General features: G+C 55.1%; 4 protein-coding genes across 4 annotated transcripts; 1 reads left to right on the forward strand and 3 right to left on the reverse strand.

Annotated features, from left to right (window-relative positions):
* Positions 1-1011: 1011 nt before the first annotated feature.
* On the forward strand, positions 1012-13257 carry IUM83_18057 (Insulin-like growth factor binding protein, N-terminal; the record flags this gene model as incomplete). The annotated part of the gene is made up of 2 exons (XM_067943036.1): positions 1012-12152; positions 12852-13257. The coding sequence occupies 2 exons, from the start codon at positions 1012-1014 to the stop codon at positions 13255-13257; spliced, it is 11547 nt and encodes a 3848-aa protein (XP_067780788.1).
* A 200-nt stretch (positions 13258-13457) lies between these two features.
* Positions 13458-14274, reverse strand: IUM83_18058 (uncharacterized protein; the record flags this gene model as incomplete). Its single annotated transcript, XM_067943037.1, has 2 exons — positions 13458-14054; positions 14143-14274. The coding sequence occupies 2 exons, from the start codon at positions 14272-14274 to the stop codon at positions 13458-13460; spliced, it is 729 nt and encodes a 242-aa protein (XP_067780793.1).
* Positions 14275-15145: 871 nt separating this feature from the next.
* On the reverse strand, positions 15146-15962 carry IUM83_18059 (uncharacterized protein; the record flags this gene model as incomplete). The annotated part of the gene is made up of 2 exons (XM_067943038.1): positions 15146-15742; positions 15831-15962. The coding sequence occupies 2 exons, from the start codon at positions 15960-15962 to the stop codon at positions 15146-15148; spliced, it is 729 nt and encodes a 242-aa protein (XP_067780794.1).
* Positions 15963-16825: 863 nt separating this feature from the next.
* On the reverse strand, positions 16826-17642 carry IUM83_18060 (uncharacterized protein; the record flags this gene model as incomplete). Its single annotated transcript, XM_067943039.1, has 2 exons — positions 16826-17422; positions 17511-17642. 2 exons carry the CDS (start codon positions 17640-17642, stop codon positions 16826-16828), a joined length of 729 nt encoding a protein of 242 aa, XP_067780752.1.
* Positions 17643-17968: the final 326 nt, after the last annotated feature.

Below are 17968 nucleotides of genomic sequence, written 5' to 3' on the forward strand. Positions count from 1 at the left end.
GCAGCACCAATCCCCTGCCCACTAGGGTATCTCGGTCGCACAACCCCACTCGACGGAGCGTACACTTCGTTGTACTCATCATGTGAAGCTTGCCCTCCTGGGACGTTTGGTATCGATACCAATCGCACCCGTTGTGATGAATGCCTCGAAGGTTATGTGTGTCTTGGTGCTACCGATTCCAGTCATCCAGAGAGCCGAGAGTTTGACAGGGGCTATCCGTGTCCGCCAGGATACTATTGCCCGGCAGGTAGCTCATCCGAAATCGCGTGCCCCAGTGGATCGTATCAGCCGAACTACAAGGCCCCGAACGCGTCCGCATGCCTTCTCTGTCCAGAGAACTCGTACCAAAATGCAGTGGGCCAGCCAAGCTGCTTGCCGTGTTCAACGAGTGCGTACGCAGGGACCGGAGCCACCGAATGCACATGCGTTGGCAGCCATCGAGCCTTTCAAATGACCGACGGATACTGCATCTGCGAGCCTGGATACGAGTTTTACGACCAAGATATGATCCTCCGCAGTGACGAAGATGGAGACGTGGATTGCCAGCCTATTGTATACGACCGCTGCAGCAGCAGCCAAGTGCGTTCCGACAGTGGATCCTGCGTGTCTGCAAGTGGTAAGGCCTGTGACGCTAGCTGTAACAATGGTACTGGTACATACGTCGCGAGTCTGGGTGTCTGTCAGTGCGACGAACAACCAGACCTCGACACTATTTGCAACAAGAAGTGCCGCGATGATGCAATACAGCTCCAGGTCAACAGCAGCACGGGTGAGCTGCAGCTGTATGATCCAACTACCGGTGAAGTTTCTCCCATATCGGATGATAGCAGCTCTAGCACCCTTGTGTCGAAGGTGTCGTGTACAGCAGGAAGTGACTGTCAGCTTCACTCGATCGCTGTGGCATCGACCGGTTTCTCGGGGTCCTATGATCTCCCGTCATCGATTTCCGGCGCAGCTTCCCGGAGACGACGATTGACCGCTGCATCAGCCTCTTCTTCGATCGCGAATCCAATGGTGTGCTTGTCCGTGGGAGATGGTCTGCTGTTTGACCTGTCGGTGCCGCGTTCCTATCCGATATACATGAAGGATTCCATGCTCAACACCAATCCGAGCTTTGACTACGGAGCCTTTCGAGCCCTTGCTACCAAGGTGAACGCAAACGCTAGCACCGTGTCAGCTTTCGCGTTTTCGTTTACCGAGCCTGGCACTTACGTTTTCGGGAACTCGCTGAACGGTGCAGCTCAAACAATTGTCGTCGTAATGAAATCCGGGACGAGCTGCCCCACGGAAGCCGCGATCGTCCCGCTCAACGAGAAGAACCTCATCACCGTCAGTGCTAAGCGCCGAACGAACGATCTCATCTTGGCACCTGACTGGGCACTTATTGTGGGGCTGCTGGGCGGGCTTTTTGGTGTGGTAATGGCTGTCATTGCAGGGCTCTACTACTTCCGAGCTAAGAGCTGGACCAACACCGCTGTGAAGAGCATCAGCGGATACAGAGCCAAGAGCAAGCAAGTAAGCCTTTCGGCGATGCACTCGAAAGGAACTGTTGCTGTGAATACTGGTGATGTTTCTGTAGGCGACGGTAGTCTTTTAGCGACCGAACCAACGACAACTGGGATGAAACAGCTCCACCTTGGTGGTCAGGAAGCAACGCAGGGAAATTCGATGGAATACCATGCTGATTTAGGGCGCTGGGATGAGGAAGACCTGGATCTGCGAGAACTCGTCGACAGACTTCAATTCCATCACGAGGCCGTGACGAAAAGCTTTGAGGACCAAAAGGGTGACGTGAAGCAATTGATACAGCACCTGCAAGCAGAAGCCATCGAGCTGAAGAGGCTGTTCGTGAACGCACTGGTGGCTTCCGACCTGATGTCTGGACCATCTCTAAATGCAACGAAAGAAAACCACGAGTTACCATCATCTGCTGGCACGAATGAAGTTCCTGAAGAGCTACCGTTGAGCACGATCAGTGGACGTCCGAGATCGCGAAGTGTGGCTGGTAAGGAAAAATTCCTGCTGGAGAACCTGGAACGTGATTTACAAGAGCGGCAACGGTTTGAGCAGAAGAAGGGTGACATGTTAGGCAGTGTGAGCGCGGGTCTTCGGGAGATTGAAGGCTGGAGTACTCAGCTAGCCGAACTCACTGGGGCGATGGTGCAGGAAATGTCGTCGCCTATTGATGAGGCCGTACCGGAGCGCACCAGCACGAGCGAAGAGACCTGTCTGGAGCGCACACGCATGGTTCTTGACGACTTGAAAAGGTTACTCGGCTCTGACCCGATGACCCAAACATCGTCATCGCTTATCCACCTCGCGGAGGCGGAGAAGGGTCGGCGGGAAGTAGGGAATTTCGTACTGGAGGCTTCGCAGCGATACTTTACTCCTCAATGCAGTGCTGCAGGGCCCGCCTCAACGCCAGACCCGGCTGACTCAGATATTGCAGTTCAAAAGTTGTTGGAGCTGCACCACGAAGTTGAGAAGGCCCAAAACAAGGAGGACGAGGCGCTTTTTGGTCCGTTGCCAACGCTGCAGAAGTTTGGGGCTGCTCTTCCTCAAGTGATCGCTACACTTGATGACTTAGAAGCCAACTTTCGTCACGAGCTGGACGCTGTTCGCGAAGAGCAAAACCCGGTTAAGGAACGGAATGTGCAGGCTCAGATGCAAAGTCGTCTGAGCAAATTGCTGAAGGAAGTCGCAGCAGGCGCTAAGAAGGTCAATGAAAAACTTGGGAAGGAGGCGCCGCGTGCTCTGAAATTGCAGCTAGGGGCACAAAATGCCGAAGACGCGCTCAGTAGAGCTGTGGGTAGCGCGAAAGAGCAGTGGAAAATTGCCGATCACGATCAAAAGGACCGTGTTGCTACCGCTCTTGCGAAAGAGGCCGAAGAATCGCGGCTTAACGCTCCAAAGCCTTCCACTCCGTCAGCAGAGGACGACGCTGCTACCAAGCTTCGTGACGATACACTTTTCCAGATCAAGGAGCTACTTGTTGGACTGACAACTCTGCTTCGGACTTCTGGTGTGCCTTCGATAGGCCAGCCGGATCAATCAGGCATTGCTGCTTTTGGCGACACCCCGACCAAGTTCGTAGATGCTCACGCATTACCAGAGGCAAAACGCAAAATTGAGAGTGATGCGAAACAAAGCGCTGACGACTACGCATCCGCTCTTGATGTGAATTTTCCTCAGCTCTCGGCAGTGGAAAAGGAGCGTCTGCTTGATGATTTCGCAGCAGACCTACGCAAAATTCAGTCCTCGGTGAGTGTGGAAGCCACCCGCACGCAGGCTGAGCTGGCGACGAGGCAGGCAGCGACGGAGGTGTTGCGTGAGGCTCAGAAGGCTCAAGTGCAGCGTCGGGAGCAAGAAGACGCCGATGTTTTGAAAGCCCAGCATGACGTGGAAGAGCAGTCGCTGGAGTCTCAGTTCCGAGAGGAGGAGTTGGCGATCGAGCAAGAGTACCTCCAAGAACTGTCAAGTCTTGAGATGGAGTTCGGGAGTGCTGGTGACGAGGCTGGCGGTGACTTCACCGAACCTCCGGAGGATATGGATCTGATAGCAGACTTTGACACAAGTATCGTCGGGGACGAAAGTCTTCCCCCAGGGCTAATGGAAACCGAAGACACTGCAGAGGAAGATGAAATCGCTCACCCTCCAATTCCAGGCGATGACAACGCTGACATTATTGCGCAACTTAACGACGTGTACTCCCAAGCGTGGAATGACCGCGTACGCATCCTTGCAATGGAGGACGCGCTTCGGAAAGAGCAGCTAAGTGAACGACTCCGACGTAAGCGGAAGACCCAGAACGAGTCTAGTGTTCCTAATGAAATCGAGGAAATCCCGTTGTCGGGGCAGGAAACACAAGAGGTGATGCTTGAAACTGTGGAGCGGAAGGAAGCAGTGCTAGAAGAGGTCGTGAAGAAGCAGGATGACATGGATGCGCTCCAACACGAAGCAGTCAATCGGGCGGTAAATCATCTCCGTCAAGAAGTGGAGGAGTGCCAAGCTCGTAATACTGTGAGTAGCAGCTCAAAGGAAAAGGGCTCGGTTGTACTGTCTCCAGACGCTGTCATGGAGCTCGCGATTGCTGCTAGGCAAACAGCGCAAGCAAATAAAGCGGAAGGTGAAGACACTATTGCGAAGACCGAAGCTGAGCTTCAGAAGTTGCAGAACGAATATGATCGCGAATTTATGGCTTTGAGGGGAGAAATTGAAAACGAGCGACTGCGCCTCGAAGCCAAAATGCGAGAGAAATTGTCGGCTAAGCGTCATCATCGAGGATCTGCAGAAGGTGCGAGCAGCAATGAAACAGACTGGGAGATTAACTACGATGATGGTGATGGAACTTCTCCAGAAGAGGAGCTGGAGGACCAACTTGCTGATTTTACTGAGAAAGCTATCGAGGCGCTACGAGAACAACACTTTACACTGCAGCAAGATGCGGAGGCACAGAAATCCCAAGCCGTTGTTGCTGTGGCCGTGGCAGACGCTCAGATTGCATATCTGGATGGCCTGGAACCAAACAATCAACCTGCCTCGGAATTTTCAACAATGAGGTCTCCAGTACAGTCACCACGGAGCCGACTTGAATTAACGGGAGAACTTCTGGAAACCCTTGCCAGCCGAATTCCGGCGCAGATTGAGCAGCGAACGCAGGAAGCGTTTGATGGACTTCACGCCAATTATGTTTTAGCCTGTTCTCAGCGTCGGCGCGAACTTGAGGCTGATGCAGCTATGCGCAAAGCACGGTTAGCAGAGAAAATTGACCGCAGACGACGTGAGAAGAGCAAGGGTGAAGAGGTCGACCAAGTTGCAACGGCCCAATCGACAAGTTCTCTACCCGAACGACTTACTGATGAAGAGAAAGCAGTGGTGACCGAAATCGATAAAGGTCTTGCGGCTTCATTGGCGGCGCTCGACGAAAGTGAAAGACAAGCCGGTAAGGCGCTCGCAAAGGTGTTGACCTCGACCCTGCACAAGACTGGCAAAGAGGTAGACGGACAACTTCGTCAGTCCAGGCAGGAATATGAATTAGTACTGAGCAATCTCAATCCAGGAGATGAAAAGGCAGCGAAGAGACTAACAGAGACGGTGGTGAACGTACTGGACGCTTTGGAGGACGAGGCGTCCAAGCGCGAAAAGGCCGCTGCTGGGCTTCGAGAAGCGACAGAACGCGAAATCGAGCGGCTTCGAGACGAAAGCAGCAACGCTTTGTCGGCACTTCGTCATGCCCTAGATGCGGAAAAGCATCGCCAGGAACAGCGACTGCAGCAAAGGATGGCTCAAAGGCGCGAGCAGCAGCAAAAGCAGCTCCCGTCTGGTTCCTCTGCAAAAGAGGTGGAAGAGATGAACGATGTCATTGCGAGGCAGGAATCACTGGAGAGACAGCGGCTAGAGGACCAACTTGAGACTCAGGCACAGCTTGCGTTTGACGAAGAGCGAACCAAGCAGCACGAGCATGAAGACCGACTATTGCAGCAACTTCAAGACGCCTGTGTCGCCGAGGCAGCCGCTACTGCGACGAAAGAAGCTGTTGCCCAAGCTCGCGGCGAATACTTAACCAGTGGTGATAGCAACGATGAGGAATTGTCTACTTTGATGAGGCTGTGGAAGGCTCGACAGCCTCGCAAAGCATCGGTGAAAGAGGCCTCGGAGATGGTCGTGCGAAAGCGGAGCGTTGTCTCTCGGTTGGCCGCGCTAGCGGTCCCACCGGCGGTAGAGAACAACACTAGCGTCACCAAAGAAAATGGCGTGGCCGATACCATGGCAGCGGAAGTGGAGCAACAAATTAAGACGTTGAGTGCGAGTCATCTTCGCGCCTGGCAGCAACGACATCAAGAGTTGCAAGACGATGAAGCTCGGCGTAAGGCCGAACTGGAAACCCGACTGCGCCGCAAGCGCGATGCAAAGCGTCAGCTTGGCTCCGACCGTGAAGTGCCACAGCAAACTCATATCGCTAGTGACGAGAACGAAGAAAAACTTCTGCATCAGCTAAAGGCTGAAGCGATTGAACGCAAATTTGCAATGGAGGCGGAGGTAGACGCTGATCTTGAGCAGCTTGCTACCGCTGTGCAGTCGGCGGGAGCACAAAGCACTGCTGACATTGAGAATCTACTAGCAGTCTGCCACTTGAGCTTTGAGAACGAGACAGCGGCGCTGCGTGATGCTCTGCGCGTTCAGCGTCAAGCTCAACAAGAAGCTCTGCATCAGAGGTTGAAACAGAAGCGCCGAGGAAAACTTCAGGAGCTTGAAAGTGTTGGCAAAGGCTCAGACCCTGGTACTCTCCAAGCTCTTGATAATGCTTTCCGCGAAGAGGAGGCAACAGAGCTCCGTGCAATTTCTGAGAACGAGACGCAACAACTAAGCGCATTGCATGAAAGGCTTTGTGATGAAGTAGGCGCTGCGTTCGCTGAGGCTGACAAGAAGGCTAAACTGCGCTGCGAGGATGCGAACGCAAAACTTGCTGTAAGTGAAGACAAGCTAAGCAGTATCTACCGGGACCATGAAGAAGGAAACCGTGCGCTCCGTGAATCGCTAGGCATCGAACAGCGAAGGCAACAAGACAAACTGCTTGAACGCATGGCAAAGCGTCGAGCTGAACGCCTAGCGGAGTTGAAGCGAGATCACCCCAACGATTTGTCGAACAAGGTGGTGCAGCAAGCCATGGCAGAAATTGACCGCGAGCATGAGCGCGAACGCTTGCGGCTGGAAGACGTAACTAGCGAACAGATTTCAAAGGCTCTACAGGAGCTGGATGACAAGATGCGTGCAAAGGAATCAACATTGCAAGCTGATACCCGACGACTCCGCGCAGAAGCGGAAGCTGCACAGGCAGCTCGTGAGGCTTTGGCAGCAGCGCATTGTGCCGAAGCTGACCGAGTCACATGCGGATTCTACGCTTGTCTAGGGGATATGGATGTAGAAGGGCTGCAGGCTCAAGACCGTCGTCGCAGACTCGAGCAGCGACTAGCTTCGAAGCGTGCCAGGAAACTAAAGTCATCTCCATCCGCAGCACCGACAAGCCCGCAGAGTTTATCAAGACAAGAAGATGCCTCACCGCTGGCAGCTGGAGTATTGTCAGCAAATACGCAGTCGACCGTCGTAGACAATTTGAACAGTGAACTGCAGAGACTGCATGAGGAGCACGACCGTGACTGGGGAGCCATGAAGACGCGACTGGAAGATGAGACTCGACTACGCAAAGCGCAACTAGCAGAGATACTGCAACGCAAGCGGCAGGCGCTGCGGAGTAATACATCGCTGCCACTTAGTGAAAGAGAGCGTGCTGAAGCCGCTCTGAATCGCGAAGAGGAACGGGAGAACTTGGCTATCGATGCATCTGCTGCATCAGCCGCCCGAGCTCTTGCGTTGGCAATTCAACACGCTAAAGAGAAAACTGCAGACACTTTAGCTGGAGGCCTAGCGTCAAGTAGTGATGATCTGGATGCACTGCTGGAGGCGACTAGAAAGCAACATGATGAAGCGCAACGCAAGCTGCGTGGGACGCTGGAGATGGAGCGCCGCAAACAGGAACAACTTCTTCAAGACCGTCTCCGTCAGCGCCAAGCTGCTAGAACGGAAGGAACCCTGCCGATGCTGGAGAAAGGATCGGAGGAGGCTGAGGAGGAGCGATTGAAGCGAGAGCTGGATGAACAACTTTCTGCTCAAGAGGCTCAAGCTTGGACAGCACTACATGAACAAGAGCGGAAGGAGGTTGAAGCACTTTTGATTCCGCTAGAAGCTGCCTTAGAGAAACGTCTGGATGATGCTGAGCTAGCAGAACGGAGAGCTCGTGAGGAGCTGGAGCGTCTAGCCGATGAACACGACAGGCACTTAGCTGAGCTGCGTGAAAACCTCGAGGCCGAGAAGAAGCGCCAACAACTCGCGCTGCGTGACAAGCTGCGTCGAAAGCGCGAGCAGCAGCGAGCTCAAGGCATAAACGTGTCGGATCAAGTAGCGAAGGAGGAAGAGCGACAAACGATGGAGGCTTTGGAGACCGCTTTCGAAGCGAACTTGGCCAGCATGGAGGCAGAAGCTCAAGAAGCTCGACGCGAGAAGGAAACAGAACTGTTGGCGCAAGTGTGCCTGTTGTCGGCGAGCAGAGCCGCAGAGGAGGCTTCTTTGGGGCTTCTTGATGCTGCTCGGCTCGAAGCTGAGCGTGTGAGAGCAGAATACGAAGCAGCTCTAGCTACGAGGCGGCAGGGTGCGGCGGCCGAGCGTACAATCGGTCGAGACGAAATGGCAAGACGTTTGGCGGACCGAACGCTAAAGCGACGGCAGGACAGGGAGCAACGGGGACCACGAAGCATTGTCGAGGCTGTGGATGTGGCCAAGGCGGCCCAGCCGATTGAATCGACACCTAAAGAGCCTGGGGATGACGGCTCGGTGGATCGAAAAATCGCAAGTGTGCAGGCGGCCCATGCACGCGGTGTTAAGTCCCGACGAGAGCAGCTCGAAGCGGAGACAGCAGCTCGCAAAGCTGCGCTGGCGGCTCGATTGCAGCACAAACGACGAGCTGCAGCGAGTGCTTCATCAAATGATGGGGTTTTGCCAGCGGAGACGGAGCAGGCTCTGCTTCTGGAGGAGCAAGAGGAACTGCTGGCCATTGAACGGGACCGAGCAGTGAAAGCAACTGAGCTAGAAGCGGAAGCTGCGCGTGAACAAGAACTTCTTGCAAAATCTGTGCGTGAAGCAAGCGAACGCGGTGCTGCAGATATTGAGCGACAGCTCGCGGCGTGTAAGTTGGCACACGAGCAGGAGTCTGCCAGGCTGGAGGAAGCACTTCGAGCTGAGCGTGCTCGACAGGAACTGACGCTGAAGCAAAGGTTAGCGGCCAAGCAACAACGGCGTAACGCTGACGGTGGTAATGGCAACGACGAAGACGACAACGCAGAGGATGCGGCTATGGCTCAGGAAGTTCAATCGGCTCAACATGAGCTGGAGGAACAAGAACGCGCTGCACGGCAGCAGCTAGTAGATCGACAGCAGCAGGAGATGGCCGACATCACGCGTAAGCTCGAGCAAGACGCCGAAGCCCAGAGAAAAGCTGCTTTCGACCTGCAAGCTGCAGCAGAGCATGAGCTCAAGCGACTGGAAGAAGAGCACGCGCGTGAGCGACGCGCTCTGCAAGAAGCACTGTTAGCGGACCAGCAAAAGCGCGAGGCGCTGCTACGTGATAAATTGGCGAAGAAGAAGGCAGCTCGTCAAGCCAAAGGAGGTGACAGGCATCAAGACGACGAGGCTGGTGCTGAAGACGAAGTATCGATGGCAGCGTTGCAGGAGGAAATTATGCAAGAGCAGGCAGCAGCGCTGGCTCAAGAACGAGAACGGCAAGAAGCGGCGCTACGTCAGGCCGCTGCTGAGCTCCAGGATGCGGCTACAGCGGCAGCTCAAGCCTCAGCAGCAGCTCGTCAAGCTCAGGATGAAGCAGCTCGAGTAGTGGCCGAGTTCGACAGACACCGTGGTGAAGCTGAGCAAGTTGATTCAGCGGAGGCAGTTCAATCCAAGCGTAAGCTTGCAGACCGGTTAGCCGAGAAAAAGCGCAAGCAACAGCTCAAGAACCAACAGCGACAAGCTGAGCAGGGCAAGCAAGAGAGCTCTGCGAACGAGACGAGTGCTCAAAGTTTGGCGGATGAAGCTGAGCGGCTTCGACTCGAGACGCAGATTGAAGCCCAGCTAGCAGCGTGTCGCGAGATCCACGACGCAGAGTCCGCCAAGCTGCGTGAATCGCTTCAGGCGGAACGCGAGCGCCAAGAGCGAGCTCTGCAGGAGCGAATCGCGCGGCGGAAGGAGAAGCGTGCATTGGCCGATGCCCAAGCTTCGGCTAAGGTCGACACGAAGGCTGTAGGAGAAGCCGAGCGCAAGCAGGAAGAAGAAGAAGAGGCCGCACTGGCAGCGGCATTAGCAGCACAAGAACAAGAGGCTTGGGAAGCGATTCAACGCAAGCAGGAAGACGACCTTCGCGTGCTGCAAGAACGCAAGCAGCAGCAAGAGCATGAGCGAGCAGAACACCAGCAGCAACTAGCCCAGCAAGAGATGAATCGCCTTCAGGAAGAACACGAGCGTGAGCTGCGTGCGCTGACCGCTTCGCTAGCCCAGGAGCAAGCGCGACAAGAAGAAAAACTTCAGCAGCGCATCGCTCAACGACGTGCTCGGAAGCAGCGTCAAGAGGAGGAGGCTGCTGCTAAGGCACAACAGACAAGTGCTGATGCTGAAGAAGAGGTTCGACTCGCTGCTGAACGCGAGGAAGCTGAAGCGTTGGCAAGAGCTCAAGCAAAAGAGGAAGCGGAGGCCGAGGAGAAGGAGCGCCGGGAAATTGCTGCACGACTGACACAGAAGCTGGAGGAGGAACGCGCTCGACAAAGGCGCGAGAAGGAGGAACTGGAAGCACGTCTCGCCCGAGAAGCCGAAGACCAGGCTGTCAAGCGGGCGGAAGTGTTAGCTCTGCAACTACAACAACAGGCTATCGAGACGGCTGACAAGATGGCTCGCGAGTTCGACACGAACTTGCGTGAGCTTCGCGAGACGCACAGTGCCGATGGTGCAGCTCAAAAGGCTCGACTGGAGACTCGAATCGCTGCTAAGAAGGCTCGGAAGCTGCGTGAACTCGAAGAGAAACGGGAACTAGAGCGTCAACGTTTGCGCGCGAGGCAGCAGCTAGAGGCTGACGAAGCGACCAAGGCCGAGAAGGAACGCGAGACCGCACTCGAGGAGGTCGCCAAGCAAGCAGCTACTCCTGTTGTCGAAGAGGCTGCAGTTAACCAACCTGCAACAAGTGTCGTGTTATCTCCAGCGGAGGAGAAGGCTGGTGCTATGATTCGAGCTGCTCGACAGCAGCAGCAAGATGTGATCGCCGTTCAGCAGCTCTTCACGTATGGCCTTGTGCCTCTGAAGCTGTCGCTGCTAGGAGCAGTTGAGCTGGTTGTTGGTGCTCGACATGAACGAGAATCGGCAGTTCAACTTGCTGAGATCGCAGCGAGGAGTATTGAGAACGTTCGCCGGGCTCTGCAAGTGGTGACGCAGGAGAAGGCAGCTCGGAAAGCTCAGGCTCTACTGGAGATTTCAGGTCGTCATAGCGGTGCCGACCAAACCGAAGCGGAGACCGAGACCGAGCGTGTGCTAGCTCAAATTGACGCCGAGTTCGCTGAGAGATTGCAAGAAGCCGACCGACAAGCAGCTCGTGAGAGCGAGGAGGCCAAACAACAAGCCGAACATGACCTCAAAGAGCGTCAGATGCGCGAGATTGCATATCTGCTGGCGCATTTCGATGCGCAGCATACAGCGGCACTTGCGAATGTGCCTGCGGGTGCTGCTCAGACTCAGCCTGTACAACAGCAGCAGTCACAACAACCTGCGACGAGTGCAGCGCAGCGTGAAGCTGAAAACCTCGTGGCCGAGCTCCGATCTCGGTTAGAGCTCGAAGCGGATGAACGACGTCGTGAGCTCGAAGAAGAAAAGCGGTTGGAGCTGGAGCGTTTAGCAAAGGAGGAGCAGGACCATCTCGCACAAGTGGAGGCTCGCCTTGCAGCGCTATTAGCTGAAGAACGCCTTGCCATGACGCAAATGCTGGCGGCACGACTACAGGCATTGCCTTCCGGTAAAGTCAAACAGCGCGACGCTGCGGAACGCGAGCATACTGCACAACTCCAGCGCCTAATGTTGATGCTCGAAGGACGCGGGCATCAGCAACAATCGCGCGTGCGAGCTCGGATGGCACAACAAAAAGTTCTCGTGGAAGACGAATTCCGTCGCAAGGCCCAGATCGTTGTCTCCGTGATGAACCAGCGGCTCGTGCAGGAGAAAGCGGGCTTACGACAAAAGCAAGAACTTCTTACGTCTTCCTCACCACAACCGGCATTACTTGAGCCGAAAAGCCAGCAGCAAGACACAGAAACACCACAATCTGTCTTTACAGCGGAGCTTGCTAAACACCTGGAGGATGTTCTAGAGGAGCGTCTTACCAAAATTGAAGCTCTGATTTCTGCTTTCAAGCGTGACGAGCAGGAAGAAATCCTGCAAAAGGTTGATGAGCCGGAGCAGACTAACCCAAAGGAGGAAGACGGCACCAGTTTGATTTCTTATCGTCTTGCAGTTGCTCAGGCCGTGGCTACCGGATGTCGCTACGAAAAGAGGCCCGTGGTTGATGAGGCGTCACTAGCTTCGTCATCATTTGGAGTGCTGGACGCGAAGTCGTTGGACCTGTCAAAACTTGCACAAATGTCGGTGAATCAGCTGGATGAACGTATGCAAGCGCGGCGCGAATTTGCTGAGCTACTACTTCAAACGGTGTGGACTAACGAGGGGCCTTCAATGTCGCTGGCCATTGTTGAAAGCTTTGGGCGTGGCAATAGTGGAGGTGGAGATTACGCAAGTTTTTCGTCGTCAAAAAATGATCTAGGTGGAAAAGGAACGTTGTATTTGTCACTATCCGCTTTGCACGAGCTGTCGACTGGACAGCTAGCTGTGGTGATGTTGCACGCCTTGGCACAGGCTCGAGCGCAAACAAGTGATCTGACTGAGCCACCATTCATCTCGCACTTGTACGCACTCATTGTACGTTGCTACCAAGGCCTTTTCGCCCACGTTCGGGAGCAGCATAAAGCTTTGTTGGCCGGGTCGACTTCAGAGGAGAAACCCAGGACCAGCATGAGTAGTGGTGGTGGTGAATGCAGCAAAGGTGTTGGCTTTGGTGACAAAGTCGGTAATAGTCAGTGGCAGACCCGGTTGCTGGAAATGGAGGGGTTCTTGACGCGCATGGACAGCCAATTGACCACCTCGACTTCGAGCCATAGCATCCTACGTTCACAAAGCAGTCGCTTAGGACTGATGACTAAACCGGACGCCCCTAGCGAGGCCTCTTCGGGGCTGTGGCAGCAAGAGCAAATTCAAATTTTGCAGGAAAAGCTTGACACCGCCGAGAAGCTCTACCTACAGGTGCTACGCCAGCACGAGCAGCAGACCCAGACAGTTGAGTACTGGCAGGACCTTCTTGCCGAGCAACGTGACGCCGAGTACGAGGAGGATGCATTCGATGTAGAAGACGAAGACGAAGGCGGAGCCAACAAAAGCAAAGATGACGCTGATGCCGCGGAGAAACAACGACAACGCGAAGCTCGGGCACTGGAAGCTCAAAACGAGTTGGATCGAGCCTCACAGGCACAAAAAGCTACTCGAAAAGAGCGAGACGATCTCTTCGCGCAGTGTCAACAACTTCGCGACCAACTGAACGTACTTCGAGGCACCCATGCTGAATAAAAGATACGTACCCTTGTTGGTGTGGGTGATCTGACCTATTTTATAGCTTCAATCGCGACCACTTCCCGCTACTGCTGAGTAATATCATTGCATTAACCAGGTAAACTGAGCAGTGAAAGCATCGTTTAAGCACGATTTCATCAATGCATTTAAAGGCCACTCGGCCGATTCATTATTGCTGTCACATCGTCACGGTTCGCTTACCACGGGATCTCGAAGTCCCCGATCTGCTTGTCCGCGTTGTAGAATTTGCCCGTGTCTTTCATCGACAGGTTGGCCACGATGTTGGCCATGGACTCGGCCGACTCGGAGGGCTTGAGGTAGCCCTGGTGGTCGTTCATGTCGGTATCCACATACCCGGGGTTCAGCGTCACGAAGATGATGTTGCTGTCGCGCAGCCCAACCGACAGCGAGCGCGTGATCATGTTGAGCGCGGCCTTGGATGGTGAGTAGGCGTACGTATGGCTGTAGAACTGCTCCAGCTCGCTCGTGTTGCTGGTGAGGCTGCCAAGGAGCGACGACACCTGAGCCACGGTGGCGGACCCGTGGCTCTTAGCTGCCAGCTGCAGGTTCGGTAGCAGTGCGCGCGTCACGAGGAACGGCCCGACGGCGTTCACCTCGAACTGGCGCATGAAGGCGTCCTTCGTGGCCGACTCCATGTCGTCGGCGATACAGATGCCGGCGTTGTTGATGAGAAGGTCGATGGGCACGCCCTCCAGTTGACGGGCGACCTCGAGCACCGAGGCTTCGTCGCTGGCATCCAGTTGAACGGTCTTGAAGGGTGGCAGCGCCATGAGCTGGTAGTGGTAAACAAGAGATATGGAGACGCCATGTTAGTTCATGAAAGCAAGCCTACGAGGGTGCAATGCGGGACTGGCCACCCACCTCGTCGGTGTTGCTGTTGGCCCGCGTCGTGCCGATGACGTTCCAGCCTTGTTTCGTGTAGTGCTGCGCCAGTGCGAGGCCGATGCTGCGCGTGCTGCCCGTGATGAGGACTGTCTTCTTGGTGGCGGACATGGTGCTGCGGGAGGTGGTGGAGGTGGTGGGGGTTGGTGGGTTGCTCGTGTGCTTGGCGTGAAGCTTTTTGGAAAGTGAGCTTCGGTTTTGTAGCAGCAACGAGTTCTGACGTTGAAGTTTTCTTCGATGGTCGACATGATTGGTAATCGACGTATCTTCCTCGATGTGATAGTAATCCTATTATAGAAGCACAAAATGGGCAAATGGGCACGTGTTCGTGGCACATAGCGACATGCCGAGCTGTTCACGTCAATGCGCAGGAGAGTGAAGGTAGAATTGCTCGGAGACTATCCGTCCTGGAGCTCGAGTTCCCAGCACCAGACAGCGACGTGGGGGGGGAGGGGGGTACCGTGGTGACGGTCATCGAGGCACTGGCTAGAGTGCAGATCGTGCACCGTGTGAGCAAGATCGACTGATCGGTCAGAAACCCCAAGTAAAACGCTAGTAGTAGTTCATCGTCACGCGCTGACCGTGTGCATACCGCACTTCTTGATCTCCGCCTTGCTTCAATGCATGGTGGTTGGCAAACGGCGCTCTCCGCCGTCGTGCCGCGAGGCGAAGCACCCATGCCGAATAAAAGCTCAGATTCCAAGTTGGTGTGAGTGGTTTGGTGCATTTAAATCGCGACCTCTTCCGAAGAGGAAGCAAAGTTGATGATTATCCATTGCCAAAGTGACTTCACGTTAATGCCAACTACGAATCGCGTCCACTTACACTTCGGCTGCGCCTGCTCCTTGCCGACTGGTGTTTTCTTATCTTTTGCAGTAACCAAGCAACAAAGGCATCGGTGGAGTCGTCTTCACTTCACTAGTGTATCAAAAAAAAAACTACTCGGCCGATTCATTATTGCTGTCACATCGTCACGGTTCGCTTACCACGGGATCTCGAAGTCCCCGATCTGTTTGTCCGCGTTGTAGAATTTGCCCGTGTCTTTCATCGACAGGTTGGCCACGATGTTGGCCATGGACTCGGCCGACTCGGAGGGCTTGAGGTAGCCCTGGTGGTCGTTCATGTCGGTATCCACATACCCGGGGTTCAGCGTCACGAAGATGATGTTGCTGTCGCGCAGCCCAACCGACAGCGAGCGCGTGATCATGTTGAGCGCGGCCTTGGATGGTGAGTAGGCGTACGTATGGCTGTAGAACTGCTCCAGCTCGCTCGTGTTGCTGGTGAGGCTGCCAAGGAGCGACGACACCTGAGCCACGGTGGCGGACCCGTGGCTCTTAGCTGCCAGCTGCAGGTTCGGTAGCAGTGCGCGCGTCACGAGGAACGGCCCGACGGCGTTCACCTCGAACTGGCGCATGAAGGCGTCCTTCGTGGCCGACTCCATGTCGTCGGCGATACAGATGCCGGCGTTGTTGATGAGAAGGTCGATGGGCACGCCCTCCAGTTGACGGGCGACCTCGAGCACCGAGGCTTCGTCGCTGGCATCCAGTTGAACGGTCTTGAAGGGTGGCAGCGCCATGAGCTGGTAGTGGTAAACAAGAGATATGGAGACGCCATGTTAGTTCATGAAAGCAAGCCTACGAGGGTGCAATGCGGGACTGGCCACCCACCTCGTCGGTGTTGCTGTTGGCCCGCGTCGTGCCGATGACGTTCCAGCCTTGTTTCGTGTAGTGCTGCGCCAGTGCGAGGCCGATGCTGCGCGTGCTGCCCGTGATGAGGACTGTCTTCTTGGTGGCGGACATGGTGCTGCGGGAGGTGGTGGAGGTGGTGGGGTTGGTGGGTTGCTCGTGTGCTTGGCGTGAAGCTTTTGGAAAGTGAGCTTCGGTTTTGTAGCAGCAACGAGTTCTGACGTTGAAGTTTTCTTCGATGGTCGACATGATTGGTAATCGACGTATCTTCCTCGATGTGATAGTAATCCTATTATAGAAGCACAAAATGGGCAAATGGGCACGTGTTCGTGGCACATAGCGACATGCCGAGCTGTTCACGTCAATGCGCAGGAGAGTGAAGGTAGAATTGCTCGGAGACTATCCGTCCTGGAGCTCGAGTTCCCAGCACCAGACAGCGACGTGGGGGAGGGGGGTACCGTGGTGACGGTCATCGAGGCACTGGCTAGAGTGCAGATCGTGCACCGTGTGAGCAAGATCGACTGATCGGTCAGAAACCCCAAGTAAAACGCTAGTAGTAGTTCATCGTCACGCGCTGACCGTGTGCATACCGCACTTCTTGATCTCCGCCTTGCTTCAATGCATGGTGGTTGGCAAACGGCGCTCTCCGCCGTCGTGCCGCGAGGCGAAGCACCCATGCCGAATAAAAGCTCAGATTCCAAGTTGGTGTGAGTGGTTTGGTGCATTTAAATCGCGACCTCTTCCGAAGAGGAAGCAAAGTTGATGATTATCCATTGCCAAAGTGACTTCACGTTAATGCCAACTACGAATCGCGTCCACTTACACTTCGGCTGCGCCTGCTCCTTGCCGACTGGTGTTTTCTTATCTTTGCAGTAACCAAGCAACAAAGGCATCGGTGGAGTCGTCTTCACTTCACTAGTGTATCAAAAAAAACTACTCGGCCGATTCATTATTGCTGTCACATCGTCACGGTTCGCTTACCACGGGATCTCGAAGTCCCCGATCTGTTTGTCCGCGTTGTAGAATTTGCCCGTGTCTTTCATCGACAGGTTGGCCACGATGTTGGCCATGGACTCGGCCGACTCGGAGGGCTTGAGGTAGCCCTGGTGGTCGTTCATGTCGGTATCCACATACCCGGGGTTCAGCGTCACGAAGATGATGTTGCTGTCGCGCAGCCCAACCGACAGCGAGCGCGTGATCATGTTGAGCGCGGCCTTGGATGGTGAGTAGGCGTACGTATGGCTGTAGAACTGCTCCAGCTCGCTCGTGTTGCTGGTGAGGCTGCCAAGGAGCGACGACACCTGAGCCACGGTGGCGGACCCGTGGCTCTTAGCTGCCAGCTGCAGGTTCGGTAGCAGTGCGCGCGTCACGAGGAACGGCCCGACGGCGTTCACCTCGAACTGGCGCATGAAGGCGTCCTTCGTGGCCGACTCCATGTCGTCGGCGATACAGATGCCGGCGTTGTTGATGAGAAGGTCGATGGGCACGCCCTCCAGTTGACGGGCGACCTCGAGCACCGAGGCTTCGTCGCTGGCATCCAGTTGAACGGTCTTGAAGGGTGGCAGCGCCATGAGCTGGTAGTGGTAAACAAGAGATATGGAGACGCCATGTTAGTTCATGAAAGCAAGCCTACGAGGGTGCAATGCGGGACTGGCCACCCACCTCGTCGGTGTTGCTGTTGGCCCGCGTCGTGCCGATGACGTTCCAGCCTTGTTTCGTGTAGTGCTGCGCCAGTGCGAGGCCGATGCTGCGCGTGCTGCCCGTGATGAGGACTGTCTTCTTGGTGGCGGACATGGTGCTGCGGGAGGTGGGGAGGTGGTGGGGTTGGTGGGTTGCTCGTGTGCTTGGCGTGAAGCTTTTTGGAAAGTGAGCTTCGGTTTTGTAGCAGCAACGAGTTCTGACGTTGAAGTTTTCTTCGATGGTCGACATGATTGGTAATCGACGTATCTTCCTCGATGTGATAGTAATCCTATTATAGAAGCACAAAATGGGCAAATGGGCACGTGTTCGTGGCACATAGCGACATGCCGAGCTGTTCACGTCAATGCGCAGGAGAGTGAAGGTAGAATTGCTCGGAGACTATCCGTCCTGGAGCTCGAGTTCCCAGCACCAGACAGCGA

This window comes from Phytophthora cinnamomi (genome assembly GCF_018691715.1).
Source record: "Phytophthora cinnamomi strain GKB4 chromosome Unknown Contig125, whole genome shotgun sequence".
In the NCBI taxonomy this organism is placed as follows: Eukaryota; Oomycota; class Peronosporomycetes; order Peronosporales; family Peronosporaceae; genus Phytophthora; species Phytophthora cinnamomi.